Source organism: Oratosquilla oratoria, chromosome 4 (genome assembly GCF_046742065.1).
Source record: "Oratosquilla oratoria isolate Oo_2021 chromosome 4, ASM4674206v1, whole genome shotgun sequence".
NCBI lineage: Eukaryota > Metazoa > Arthropoda > Malacostraca > Stomatopoda > Squillidae > Oratosquilla > Oratosquilla oratoria.
Genome location: NC_134780.1, coordinates 42875359 through 42890358, shown reverse-complemented (window position 1 = coordinate 42890358; position 15000 = coordinate 42875359). Strand labels below are relative to the sequence as shown.

Here is a 15000-nt window from a genome sequence, read left to right as displayed (position 1 = left end):
AGATCTTCGATGGCAATTTTAACATTACTGTCTCCTCCCTCCCTCCCTCCCTCCCTCCCTCCCTCCTCCCTCCTCCATCCCTCAACCACTCCCCTGCTAATGGTGTCTAATGGTGCGCATTACCAAAAATATGTTAAAGATTTGTTGAAAATTATTTGTTGAGTTCGGCGTTCACAGTCAGTATCGTTCACAGAGGCGCAAAGCCTGTGCTCTGGCTTTAACCCGAAATTGATCCTTATAGCCCTGCGTCTTACGGCTCAAAGTCGTTTGCCCTGAGCGTCGTGTTGTGTGTACGTTTTGTAATGGTAACACCGTTTCTATATTGTATTATATTCTTATTAGTTACGTCTGATCTGTGCTAGTACCAACATGTGATTAATGGAACCAAGGTAATGACCGCAGTGAGGAGACATTTTCTCAGAAGTTTTCGGACAATTTTCTAAATAAAACGGACGAAGGTAAACTTGCTCTCTTCGTACGCGGGCGTTGTTGTAGAATTCAGGTCGTTGGATTTTTCGATCCAAGCGTTCATTCACACACAAAATATTTGCCTCCTCTCTGTCCCCTTTATAAGGGGAAAGGACCTTTTTTGATATACATACAGTGTATATATATATATATATATATATATATATATATATATATATATATATATATATATTATATATATATACATATCAACCACAATTCACTTTCATTCTAAGCCATCAACATCGAGAAACTCGAGGAGGCACACATATTTTCGTAGTACATATACTTAACTAATGTCCCGTCAGAAACCTTAAAACTGGTATCTGAAAATTATCATCTGACAGTAAACAGGCTCCACACACATACAGACACACACACACACACACACACACACACACACACACACACACACACACACACACACACACACTCGCACACTCGCACACACGCACACATCCAAACTTAGATATACATACTAGGCCACAAGTGTCTGCCGGTGTGTGCGTTTGTGTGTGTGTGTGTGCGCGCGTTCACTTATGCATTCATGTATGTGTGCCGGTATAAAGATATGTGTATGTCATCCTCTTCCACGCTGAGCACCTCCTTGCCTTTCTTCAAGTGCCTCGGAATAAATTGCAGCTTCTCACGCCCAGCACGCCTCTCTGCCCCGCCCCTGCCTCCTTGCCCCGCCCCACCTCTCTGGACTCCTTCACCACGCCCCTCGGTATCGACTCGCCCCTATCGCTTCACTTGACTCACTTGTGCGTTTTGATGTCACAACTATCACCTTCTACATTTGCGCGCTTTAGATGGTAACGTGGACAGATGCGTAACTCGATTGATGGTAATGACATATTGCGAGTACTGAGACACTTCTTGAATAATGAATGTTTCTGATGATTCACTTAAAGTGTTCCCGCTATAGCTGGCTGAGTGGTCGAGTCGAGATGGACGTGGTTGTTTGTTGAGAAAGGGTTGAGAGACAGAACGGACTCAAAATAAATGCGGAAACACGTCTTTCGTTTTCCGTTGTGTTATAGATCCGAAAAACGCAATATTTATATCATAACACATATCCTCACGCGTTAGGAAACTGACTATTTGGTGGATGTTAGTTGTCATTCAAAAGTAAGACTCAAACTAATCTGCTTTTAACACCATCTTGATTCCGTTTTCTTTTCCAGAACAATAGCCAAATAACCTTCACATTCTTACCACCTACCTTGCAGGCGTTCAGAAGACCATTGTCCTACATTGTGAGTTACAGAAAAGAAAGGTTTGAAAGTAGGAAGACAAAACAAAGGGAGGCCCGTATCGACTTGGTATAAAGGTGGATGTGGTTATAGCTTTCGGCTGTGTAGGGCTATTTATCACTCTTAACCACCCCCAGCCACTATGGTGAACCCAACATACTTGTATACACTAATACGTGCCTTTGTTAGAGGCAACTCCTTGGAGGGTGTGTGTTAGTACGTAGAACACGCGCAAACACTAACATATGCAATTAATTATACAAGCGTATAAACATTTGTGCAACTTATTTGTGTTAACACGCGTGTATGTATACAGGAATTCATATACATTACACATGCAGCCGTATATGTTTTAACATACGCGTATATACGGGTTTATTTCCGTCTGTATCTGTATGTACACATACATATACAAATATTGCGTACATTGGTATGTGTGTTTGTGTGTGTGAGTGTGTGTGTGTGTGTATGCGTGTGTGTGTGTGTGTGTGCGTGTGTGTGTGCATGCATGTGTGTGTGTGTGTGTGTGTGTGTGTGTGTGTGTGTGTGTGTGTGTGTGTGTGTGTGTGTGTGTGTGTGTGTGTGTGTGTGTGTGTGTGTGTGTGTGTGTGTGTGTGTGTGTGTGTGTGCGTGTGTATGTGTGTGCGTGCGTGCGTGCATGCGCGAGCGCTCATAATTGCAAATAATCAACGAAAACCACAATATTGTTTCCGCCGTCGCCACAGAGAGCGTAAGCGACGCCAATCCAGACCGCAAAGGACTCCGTTCTTCGGGTGAGTTCGAGAAAAGGAAATAACCTTGAGATTCCGTTCTCAGGACGAAGTACTTCTGGGGCCTTTCTCTGTGCCATCACAATGGTTATTACTCTCAAGTTCCATCCATCAATTACGAATCCATTAAAATTCTTCCCCTACGGATACCTGTACATTGTTCTCCCCAGCTTTCTTTGCGTTCGTGTCGTTGTCTCGCTGTCGATGTTAAACAAATGAAGGTGAATGTACACGTGTGTACATACATAGATTTAAAAAACACATGCTTGTGACTTTACAGTTTAGCTCTTAATATATATATACTGTATATATATACAAATAACCTGAATCTGAGCCGTGATGTGTCGTAATGATACAAATATATATTTCGTTGTCAACTATTTTACTCCTTTTCTACATACAGTTATTCCTGTATAAAAGTTTATCCAAACGAGGAAAAAAAAAAATTATGTATGTTAATTTTTGGTTTGCCAATCAGTCTTTCGAATTACATATTTATAAAAAAATACATAACTTTATTTCAGTCAGATTTACGAGTTTCAAAATGTAAGATTGAAAAAGATGTTTTGTTAAGAACGTGAATAAGGGGAAGAGTGAAGATGATCCTCTCCCACGTCTAGCTACTACCCTTTGCTGGTAACTGCTTCCTGGGTAAGAAATGAAAAATAAAAAAGATAAATATATAAATAAACAAAATGGAACTCGTTTTGGTTTGGGTCCATGATGGGTGAGGGCACCTGAGTCTTTCAGTCTCGCGGGATCAACAAGTGGTCTCTCCCTCTCCCACGGAAAACTAAGGTTTCTAAAATGATAATAATAATAATAAAATAGAATAAAATGAAATAAAATAAAATAAATGAAATTTAAATAAATAGAATAAAATAGAATAAAAGGTCTCGAGCGAGGCCTGTAGGCTGTCCAGACGAAGAATCTTTACGTTTAGCTTCTGGTGACACGCATGCAGCAGTGCTAAATAACCTGTGTTCTTACATGTAACAAGGTGACTCGCCTTTCTGTGTTGATGAGCAACTCTTTTTTCTTTTGTTTCGTTTTGTTTTTAATTCATCTTCTCTTATTTTGTTTTATTTATTTCTACGATTTTAGAAACAATCAACAGGAAATCATAAGGACTGTATTTATGTCAAACATGCACACTTATTCCATACAAGAGTTGTCGACTTTTATTTTAGTCCATATTTTCCCCCAACACAGAAACGATGTACTACTGTTCTGCAGAAGAGTTGTCTAGATTCAAATTATCATTTAAGCATTTCTCTTTCCCGTTGGAGTGCAGACTGCACCTTTGGCTGTGTTACATATATCGAAAGTTCACAGGACGACTAACACGCGTCTTCCTCCATTCCAGGCAAAATCCTGGAAAGCTTACGAGCCAATGGAAACAACGCGGTTGCTGCTGCAGCGGCAGCGGCAGCCGGAGTGGGCCCTGGAGGAGGAGGTGGTGGAGTCGGAGAACCTCCTACTCCACCCCACACGCCCCTCCGAGAGGGCCAAGGCCCGCCCATTGCCGAAATGCCTCACATCCAGCCACGCCCACCGACACAGCAGGACCTGGAGAGGCTACAGCAGCAGGCTCTTCACGCAAGGGTAAGTACGCGCATGCGTAAGAACCCGCTGCCTCCGCAGAGAAACCAACCCACCACTCCAACCTCAGGAGTCGCACTCGACTTCGGTGTCAGGTCGGGGAGAGGGTGTTTTTAATGCGGCTGGCCGTAGGGTAAGGTAGACTATCTTAGCTGAAGAATGATACTGTTGTGGTTGGATGAATGATTTGCACAGTCAGCATGGCGGTGTATTTGAAAATCGCAGCAAATGTTTGGCAAATCTTGTCTTACACTATCTTAACCTGACTTAATCCAAGGTCTAGAAAAACCAGGCAATAAAGGCGATAATTATTATTTGTGGTTAGATTTTAGCTTATCTCCTTTTGTGGTAAATAAGAATATTTTTTATTGACTCAATCCTATTGGGCTGCTAACACATACACACACACACACACACACAGACAGAGAGAGAGAGAGGGGGGGTGAGGGAGAGAGAGGGAGAGAGGTGGGGGGGAGAGGGAGAAACACACAATAGAATTAAGAACACGAGATGTAGCGTGAACATAATTGGCACTTCAATGGGTTTTGGGTTGACGTCCACTCAGATTACCGGCTGTGTGTGTGTGCGTGTGTGTGTGTGTGTGTGTGTGTGTGTGTGTGTGTGTGTGTGTGTGTGTGTGTGTGTGTGTGTGTGTGTGTGTGTGTGTGTGTGTGTGTGTGTGTGTGTGTGTGTGTGTGTGTGTGTGTGTTGTACATGGGATTGAGGTGAGCTGGGTTGTGTTCTAAGGCGCTTGATGCAGTGTTTGTGGACTGGTAGGAGGAAGGACTGAAGTGAATATACCGTACGAAGTGCACAAAGTATAATTGGGATGCTTAGACCAAACTGCTGCAGTTTGTGTAAAGAAAAATGGTACAGGATCACTGTTCTTCGTCAGAACGCCGACTACAGTGTGATAGTGCTTTGTGGTTGGTCGTTGATCAGATACACAAGTGCACAGAGTTATTTTCACCGCACGGTGATTTTAGACGAGTGGGCTATTTTCACCGCTCGGCGACCAAGATTTGTCTGGTTCCAGAAATCCTTCAGATTCGAGTGCTCTCCCACACAGCCTTTCTAGGAATCCTATATTTGTATCTCTTTTTCTGTTGCCTCTTCGCCTCTACCTCCGTGTAGTACTCAGTCTCCCATCGTGGTCTAGAATCTGGTGTCTGCTCCCAAGCTTGCATCGAGAGGAATATAGCAGTAGATCGGTATGTGAGAGAGAGGAGGAAGAAGAAGAGGGAGTGAGGGAGGGAGAGGAAGACGGGGTGGGGATAGATTGGGAGAGTTATGGAAGGTGAGAGACAGTGGTCCAACACGAAGAATGGGAAGGTGCGGGTAAGCCTTCCCTATCTAAACACCTCGAATAACCGATTCCTCACCGAGAATACACCATTGGCCAATTTTGAACAATCATTTGACCGCTTACACATACCCTTACAACCTGTTCATCACCCTTAAACCCCACCTTAATCACCCATTTAACCCATTTAGTTCTAATTAATGCAACTGAATGTTTGGCGGGGATGGGCCATTACCGTGCAAGTCGAGTTGAAATGATGATCAGATCGTTTGTATGCGCGAGTGTACACGGCGCCGGGCTGGGACGATGCCGTGACAGCAGGCAGGGCGCGTTCGATTCTATAGACGCCGGCTTAGGCCCGGATCTTAAATTGGATATGGGGACGGGTTCGGATTCTTTTCACTGAGGAGATGGGCGGTGGGATAGGGCATTCAGATGGTATGTAATAATCGAATTCGATTCGCTCTGGAGAGTGGGATTCTGTATTTGGTTACTCGAAGCCGATGCGCGTACCTGGAGTTCCTCCCAACCGTTTTGTCGATTCGATTTATACCTCAAAAGAATCAACGTAGACTTTTGAGTTGTATTCTGAATATACATTATTAATGCCCAAGGCGGTTTAACAAGCAGTATGCGCCATGGCCCTTTGTTTATAGAATATATATAAGGAAAAAATAGACTTCTGACACAAAGGCAATTACCATAAAGGAACAACTTAAGAGACAAAGGGAGTTCAACGTTAAAAAGGGGGAAGATCCACTAAGGTACTGGAACAAGTCGTGGGATAGCAGGAAAGCTTTCTACAAATTAGCAACAAGAGCCTAGAGAGAATGGGAAGGGAATTTATGTGACAGAGCATGTCCCTGGGTGGAAAATCACACAAATAAAATTCACAATTGAGTAAGGCCGTAAAATTTTGCAACACCCCGTGAAGGGGGCTGGCGAGAAAAATCTTGAACCGTCTGAAACGTTCCCTTGTAACCTCGGGTTTATGTCTTTTGCAAAGTCAATCGTTTGTGTTCTGTATATAGATAGTATAATAGATTTAAATAGCCTTTGAAAAGAAACTACCACGTATTTATTGCGGCGCCGGTGATGAGACCCAAGCCGGCAGGTCGCTCCTTAAGGCCAAGCCAAGGTCAGGGCGAGGGATCGGAACATCACCCGTGTTGTTTGATTAAAGCTTGTGTGATGAAGTTGAAAGAGATTTCCATCTTTAATATAAAATGCACAACTTGTTAACCCCGACTGCTCCTCCTACCCGGCCCCAGTCTGGTCTCGTTTATCCAACCAGACTTAACGTTCCCTTTCCATCACCCCTTCACCCCATCACCCGTTACACACCATGCACATGGTAGAGTATGTTCACCCCATTTCCAAGTCATCCTTCTTCACTCGCTTATTCTTCCCCTTCACCCTTCCAATACTTCCTTAGCCTCTATTTCATCTCCCTCTCCCTTCACCCTTGAAGTCATACGAACTTCCACAGTATACTCTCGTCTCGAGCATCTATCTAATCTGTCCCCCCATGCTCTCCACCACCCCGCCATCCCCCCACCAACTTGTTCTACCCACCCACCTCACATCTTAGCCCACTGTAGGCTATGCCCCCCGTGGCTCGGCCACCAACATTAATAATACACGTCAGGCTGCTTGTGTAGGACTGAGGGGCGACACGGAGGAGATCGAAATGCTAAAAACACAAGGAGGAGATCCTGACCAGTAGGCGAGGAAAGAGGAGAACGAGGGGGAGAGGCGGAGAGAGAAAACGAAAGAAGGAATGCGATGTGAGAGAGGAAAAAATTATTTGTTTAAGATGCATAGGAAGAGAAACAGGTGACTACGTATTAGAGCGTTTCTAGATGCAACTAGGAACTTTATCAACTTTACATGACTTCGAATTTCATCACGACCAAAACTTCCAGAACGACACCACCCCTAACCATCATCACACCCCAAGCAATGCTTCATCACTACTTTGAATATTAAACTTCATACGGGAATTGTACAACCATTTCCTTACCAGGAAATCTGAAGGCAAGAGGAGAAATATTCACCCTCTTACCTGACTAGGGCTATGAGTTGAAGATTAAAGGTAAACGGGAGAAGGTATATAGAAGCCAACGTTGTTGGGTGAACAACCCGTTTTCCTCAGTTTGTTGTGTCGAAAAGCTTACGTACACACAAGAATGCATTCAGGGGTATACACGCGCACACGCACACACACACGTGTACATGTACATTTACATACACATGTACATGTTCATATACAAAACGCGTCGCGTTAGGATTATGAGGTTGTCAAACAAGATTCAGCCCAGAAGGGAAGAGGTGAAGGCACAACACATGATGGAGAAATTTCGGAGGACCGACGGCGCGCGGGAGGTAGGAGGTGGAAGAGGCAGGGCACGTAGGTGGGAGGAGCAGAACACATAGGAGGTAAGAGGTGGAGGCAGACCACCTTGAAGGCATGAGGTGGAAGAAACAGGGCACGTAGTGGATATGAGGTGGAAGAGACAGCATGTAGGAAGCAGCTGGAAGCACAGACCACCAAGAGGCAGAAGACGGAAGCGGAGTACTTAGGAGGCAGAGGATGAAAGAGGGAGACTACGTAAGAGGCAGATGAAATATATGTAGGAAGCAGGAAGTGGAAGGAGAAATAGAGCACGTAGGAGACAGGAGATGGAAGCAGAACACATGTTAGATTCAGGAGGTGAAGTTGCATCTGGGAGAGGTTTGTTGATGTGCGCCGACGTAGAAAACGGACGAAAAGTTTCGTGGGATCATGGAACATCGGAAGAAGAATGACCTCTTGGACTTTTCTCTTTCGAAATCGATTCCTAGAGGTATCAGGGAGGTTTTGGCAGAGGCATCGCGAAACTCCCTACTGTAGCACCAACCCGGGTAGTAGTAGTGGCAAGCAGGTATAAGAGCAATAACAATGACAAGCACCAGCAGGTAAAGCAGGTAACTGGTTCGGTATTGTAAATGGTTCTTAAAGTTTGACTTTTTTTTAAAGCAAAGACCCCCTACTATGGGAAAAGGTAGTACTGAGAATTGATCAGGATCCTTGATCAGGATATCATCATCCCGAATTGAAATATGGAATTTGGTGTCCCCACTCTTCATGGCAGATTCTGACGACACCAAACCCAACAAAAACGACTACAAGTCCGTAACACAAAAGCAACAAGGAGGAGAGGAAGGCGGCAACAGCAGTTGGAGTTAGCAGGAGGCAGTAGGACAAGGTGGGACATTAGCAGGAGGAGGGACAGAGTGAGGAGTGGGGGGGTGGGGGTGGGGGGACAGAGAGTAGGGAGAAGCACTTGGAGGGAATAAATTGTCGAGGAGATTAAAGGCTGCAGGAGACGAAAGCGACGAATACGAATAGCGAAGACGTGTGTCCCTAAGACTGGGGAGGAGGGAGAGGAGGTGCTGGTAATGGCGATGATTATAGTAAATGTGATGATAATGGTCTGATAGCACTAGTGGCGATAGTGATATGGTTATTGGTGGAGGTGGGTGGTTGGGGTAGAAAGGGAATTAGGGAAGGAAAATAAAACACACAGGAAGAAGAGATTTCGTACGAACATGTACATCAGAAAATTCTTTGTTTCGTTAGTTCCCGTGGCCGGACCCCCACAGTTGGCCCACTGTGGCCTCCAATGTGCCCTCAACTTCCCACCACTCCCACTCCCACTCCCACTCCCACACCCACTCCCACCGCAGCCGAAGACAGGTAGACTGAGCATAAGGAAAGATGGATCGACCCGTTCTTTTTATTGGTTGGTAAGGTAAGGCAAGGTTGGGTCAGTGGGAAGGTATGATATGACCTGAAGAGCTTAAGAGAACGCCCCACGCCACCCCCACCCCCACATGCACACACCTTCTACAAGAGAACCTATAGATGAAAGAAACTGCTCCAATTAGGAAAATATTTATCATGATTACTATTATTATTATTATTATCATTATTATTACTATTATTATTATTATTATTATTATTATTATTATTATTATTATTATTATTATTATTATTATTATTATTATTATTATTATTATTATTATTATTATTATTATTATTATTGTTGTTATTATTATTATTGTTATAATTATCTATTACCATTATCATTATCATTGATATAATTATTATTTATTACTCTTATTATTATCATTGATATTATAATTATTATTTTTTCATTATTATTGTCTTCGTTATTATCATCATCATCGTCATCAGCATCACCATTATTAGTATTATTGTTATTACCATTAATACTATTGTTATTATTATCATTATCAGTTTTTTGCAGTAAGATAGGCCAGGTATATAATAAACTAAATCAGACGCGTAAACCCAGCACACATAGAGAACGTATAGAAACCAAAAAACCAAAAAGACAAAGAGGAAAAAGGAAAAATAAAAATGATTCAAGGAGCCCAGAAAAATCAAAATAAACAATTCTGGAAGCATCTTTGAGGTCACTTTGTTTTATTTCAACTTGCTGCATTTTATTAAACTTAGTTTATTATATATCATTGTATGGTATTATTTTTCTTTTCTTTTTCATCTCTGCGTTCGATTTCGTTGCGGACGGAAAGTTCTTGTCTGGGTGTATTTTGACATTGTAAACATTGTAAACGCCGAATTTATATCGTTTGACGAAAGAGCATCATCGTGAAGGAATAGATTAAAGCATCCTTACTCACTCCATAAAAATAAAATAAACAAATAGATAAATAGGTAAATCAAATAAAGTAAACATAAAAATGAAAAAGTAATATCATTATAAACGTTATTCTGGTCAGCGTCAGATTAAATGTACACTCACGCCTGTTTATGTACTACATCAAAGAGCACAGATGTACTGAAAGTGCTACATAACCATCACAGGTGTCACATAGTTTATTTCAGGACCAACGATAAGTTGAAGATTGTATACATATGTTACATGATATGGAATGAAGCAACATTGTGAGAAGTTTACACCAGGAGGCGCTGAATAGCTGCGGCCGAAGCCGTTACCTTTGCCCAGTTATGCCCAGATAACACTCACTGCTAGGAATCGGAGAGAAGTGCGGGATTCGAACCCATAACTGAATGAATGCGAGAACAGTACGCTAATGATTAAGCCACCAGCGCATTAGTGTTTGATAGTCTTAGTGCAATTGCGACGAGTAGAGTAAATCCTCATGATCGTTTGGCTACTTAACGGTTGCTTCAGAGGACGAAAGAAATACTCTAGCGGCGACCAAAATTAGATGGAAAAAGTGCTCAAGTTGTATATACTACAAGCGAAAAATTGAAATACAGCCTTATTCCAAAGACCGACAGCAATTCCTGTGATTTTCTGTGAGCTCATGGATTCCGCTTGAAATGTTTACATCAGTGGTTCATACCTTAAACCTGGGGGTACGAGACATGATAGCCAGTGCAATTCTACCGTATGTATACCATGAGAAAGCAAAGCAAGGCTTGTATCACTAACCCTTTTCATATGTTTGCATTGTATTTGTATTGGATGGGGGTACAAGATTTTTTTTTTTTTTTTTTTTTTTTTTTTTTTTTTTTTTAGGTATCAGGGGGTATGCTCTCCGAAAAAGTTAAAACCCACTGTTTTACATGTTATTGTCGAAACTTCATATCTGATTCATAGCACAATCTAGGCCGGTGCCACATGGTGCCATCTATGAGCATGTAACAGCATTGGGAAATTGTCTACTGAATCTAGAACGAAATGCTATACACACTAAGCTTGTAAAATTCTACGACAATTTGGAGTTGTATCTCTCCTATCATGGATGGTGTCTTGATTGCCGCTCTCCCACTATATTTAGAATACTCCTAAGATTTAGTATCACAAAGAAATATCTCCAGAACCAGACTAGTATACTTGATAGTTGATAAAAAAAAAATACTAAAAGGTTACCTGTATAACATGGACATCGACAAGCCGTAGAAGGAGGAAGAAGAGGAGGAGGAAGAGGAGGAGGAGGAGGAGGAGGAGGAAGAGAAGGAAGAGGAGGAGGAGGAGGAGGAAGAGGAGGAGGAGGAGGAGGAGGAGGAGGAGGAGGAACTATAGATGAAGGAAAAAACCCAAAGAGAATCCTGCATTCTGTTCGCGGGACGCCCCCGTCTGCAGCAAATATCCTCCATCAGTAATTAGGATTTATAGGGGCCCGAGCCAATCCTGATTTAAGGATGGGGCGGCGGGAGGTATGGCTAGGGAGTACGTATTGTGTTCAGGTGTTCAGGTGTAGGGGTACGAAGGTATGTGAACGCTACCCCAGCGCAGGTGTACGACTGTGAGGACGTGGTGGTACGTATATGGGTATGAAAGTTTAGATTACCTGTGTGTATGTGCGCGCGCTAGCGCGTGTTGTGTGTGTGTATGCGCGCGCGCGTGTTTGTGTGTGTGTGTGTGTGTGTGCGTATGTGTGTGTGATTCAGCATACTCTTAAAATCACGTGCTGGACTCATGATCAGCTGTCATTAACCCCCCCAGATAAGAGCCCATGTCTCGTATAATCTGATCCACGGGTAACCTCACATATTACAAATGTATACACATGTACACGTGCTAACACGTGTACATGTGCGTCTGCTTGTCTGCTTGCACATGCAGGGATGGTGGGAGAACCCATAAAGAAGTTAGCAAATTGAGCTTAGTTATTGTGCTGGGACTAGATGAGATGCCTGTCGTTAGGCATCGCCTTATTGGGCACTGTTGAAGAAAGTGGCGAGACACTTCTAGAAATGGAGTAAAGAGAAAGCTGAAGAATTTTGTCTTTTCATTTTATTTTCAAGTAGCAGGAAACAAAGGGACGAGAATACATGAAGCCAGAGGGTTCTATTCATCGAAGGAGTAACGTCGTAGTCCGCAAAGGCAGAACGGTGGACGAAAATAAACTCCGAGAACGCGCAACAGAACGCGCAACAGAGCACGCAACAAAGCGTGCAACAGAACGCGCAACAGAACGCGCAACAAAGCGCGCAACAGAACGCGCAACAAAGCGCGCAACAGAACGCGTAACAAAGCGCGCAACAGAACGCGCAACAAAGCGCGCAACAAAACGCGCAACAAAGCGTGCAACAAAACATGCAACAAAGCGCGCAACAGAACGCGCAACAAAGCGCGCAACAGAACGCGCAACAAAGCGCGCAACAGAACGCGCAACAAAGCGCGCATTGGATCGCGCGCAACAGAACGCGCATTGGATCGCGCGCGCAATAATACCAATCAAAACCGAATATGCTTTATAAAGTCTACTGTAGCAGACGCCATAGTTGTTTCATTCATTATAGAGGCGGATCCCAGAGGGGTTTCGACCGGAAGGTACAACCTCCCCCTCCACCCCCATCTGGTACAGAAGTTACTGAATGACAATCGGGGATCTCCAGCTTAAAATCAGTCGCCTGGCGAAGACACAGGATAAAACGCTTATAAGTGTGACAAACCCTTTGCAGGAGTGAAGTCGTTTCTTGGTAGGCTTCTCCTCTTCCTCGTCCTCCTTCTCCTCCTCCTCCTCCTCATCATCATCATCATCATCATCATCATCATCGAAGTATGCAGCGACCTCGACAGAAAACAGAAGCTGAGTGTCAGAGATACGATAAACAGTCAAAAAGATGTCTGTAAGGAGGAGGAAGAGGAGCGTGGAGAGAAGAAGAGGAGGAAGAGGAAGAGGAGGAGGAAGGGGGAAGGTCATGCAAATACAGTATACTGTGGAGCTCTCCGGCTCAATAACACCTTTTCCTCTTTTAGGAATATTGAGGGTATTCGTCAAGAGGCGACGAGTCAAGTCAGTTTTACGTATGTTTGTGATCACATTAATGCAAACTGCGGCCCGGCGTCGAGACACAGACCCCTGACCTATTCGCTCCAAGATCCTAACAGGTGTAACACACGCATGCAATGTCAAGCTCACGCGCTTGCACACACACACACACACACACACACACACACACACACACACACACACACACACACACACACACACACACACACACACACATATATATATATATATATATATATATATACAAAGATATACATACACATGGATACATACACATATGTACATATACATCTCTATACATTTGTGTATAAACACTGAAACATACATCCCCGAAACCATAATCATTACCGCCCAAGTATCCATATATTTAAATCAGATATGGGCGTTTGCACGTATCTGTGTGAGCGTGTGTGTGCGCGCGCGATCGCGCATGTGATACAAATGCATGTGTACTCATGTGCATGTAGTACTTGGTGTATGCTTGTCGGGGTTCTGTATAAGTGTGCACTCCTTATTTACTTCAGCATGCATGTGTAATCACTCCTTCATGCTTCTTGTCTACGCTACCAACCCATCCGAAAAAAAAATCCCCAGCTCAGTAAATTTCTCTTATTAGCAGCCAGAATAGACAATGTGAAGTATGTCATCTTTGAGTAGGGAGTTAAGTTTCCGGGGGTTAAGTAAATTAGGCGGAAATCATAACTGGGAAGACTAGGGACTGAATTGCTCTTCACTGAAGAATGACAAAACGAAACAAATGAGGGATTCTGGGATTTTTTTTACAATCACATGACAACGGCCTTTTATATGTATTTAACACGGACATTCACACATGACGGAAATAGCTGTCGATCACGAGTTCAACACGTGATCCAAGACCATGGTGAATGGTGAATCACACACACACATGCACACACACGCAGATGCACACACATACCCACAAATACACACACTCTAACAAATACACGCATACGCACAAACACACACACGTAGCACAGTGGTTAGAAATCTCTCCTGCCATTACAACGGTCCGGGTTCGAATCCCGTCCAGGGCTGAAATAATTTCTGTATCGCTGCGCTGCTGATCGTTACTCCAACTCTCCTGGGCGGGGAGGTGGGTGGGTGGGTGCATGTAAGGTCACAGTATTACCCAAAGATCGGTCATACGAGCTCTGAGCTCTCATCCAGGAGGTTAATAACTGTCGATCACGAGTCGAACACGTGATCCAAGACCATGGTGAATCACACATATGCACATGTCCTTGGTTGTACAGTGGTTCGCCACGCAAATGAATATTTCGACGCTTCAGTCGACAATGCGTCCTCGCGTCAGCCCCAAAGTAATTCCGTTGCACACTTTGTCTTTGTCAAGAGGTCTGACGATGCTCGAAGAGTACGATAAAGGTTACCCTCCGCAAGGGGAAGAAAGACGTGTGTGTGTGTGTGTGTGTGTGTGTGTGTGTGTGTGTGTGTGTGTGTGTGTGTGTGTGTGTGTGTGTGTGTGTGTGTGTGTGTGTGTGTGTGTGTGTGTGTGTGTGTGTGTGTGAGTGCGTATATATTAATATGCCTGTGCGTAGTTAGAGCTATCAATATACTCGTTTATGCGTATTTCCCCCTCATCATTGTAGTGGCAAAAGTCATTGTTGAAAGCTTTACGTTTACATTGGAGTTAAATTCAGAGACAAGGAAATAGTTTGTGAATTGAGAAGGAAGTTTCTAAGTTAGGGGGGATGAGGGGGCATATATAAATTCACATTGCTTTGGAAATAGCTTAAAATAAATTCACTTTAATTCGAAGCCA

At 43.5% G+C, this 15000-nt stretch overlaps 1 protein-coding gene across 5 annotated transcripts in view; it reads left to right on the top strand.

Moving 5' to 3' along the window:
- Positions 1-15000, top strand: part of LOC143024833 (zinc finger protein castor homolog 1-like) — a 775578-nt gene that overhangs the window by 591280 nt on the left and 169298 nt on the right. For all 5 annotated transcript variants that reach the window (XM_076184100.1, XM_076184101.1, XM_076184099.1 and 2 more), the window contains one exon: positions 3861-4099. In XM_076184100.1, coding sequence (XP_076040215.1) covers positions 3861-4099 — 239 coding nt within the window. The remainder of the gene's footprint in view (positions 1-3860; positions 4100-15000) is intronic.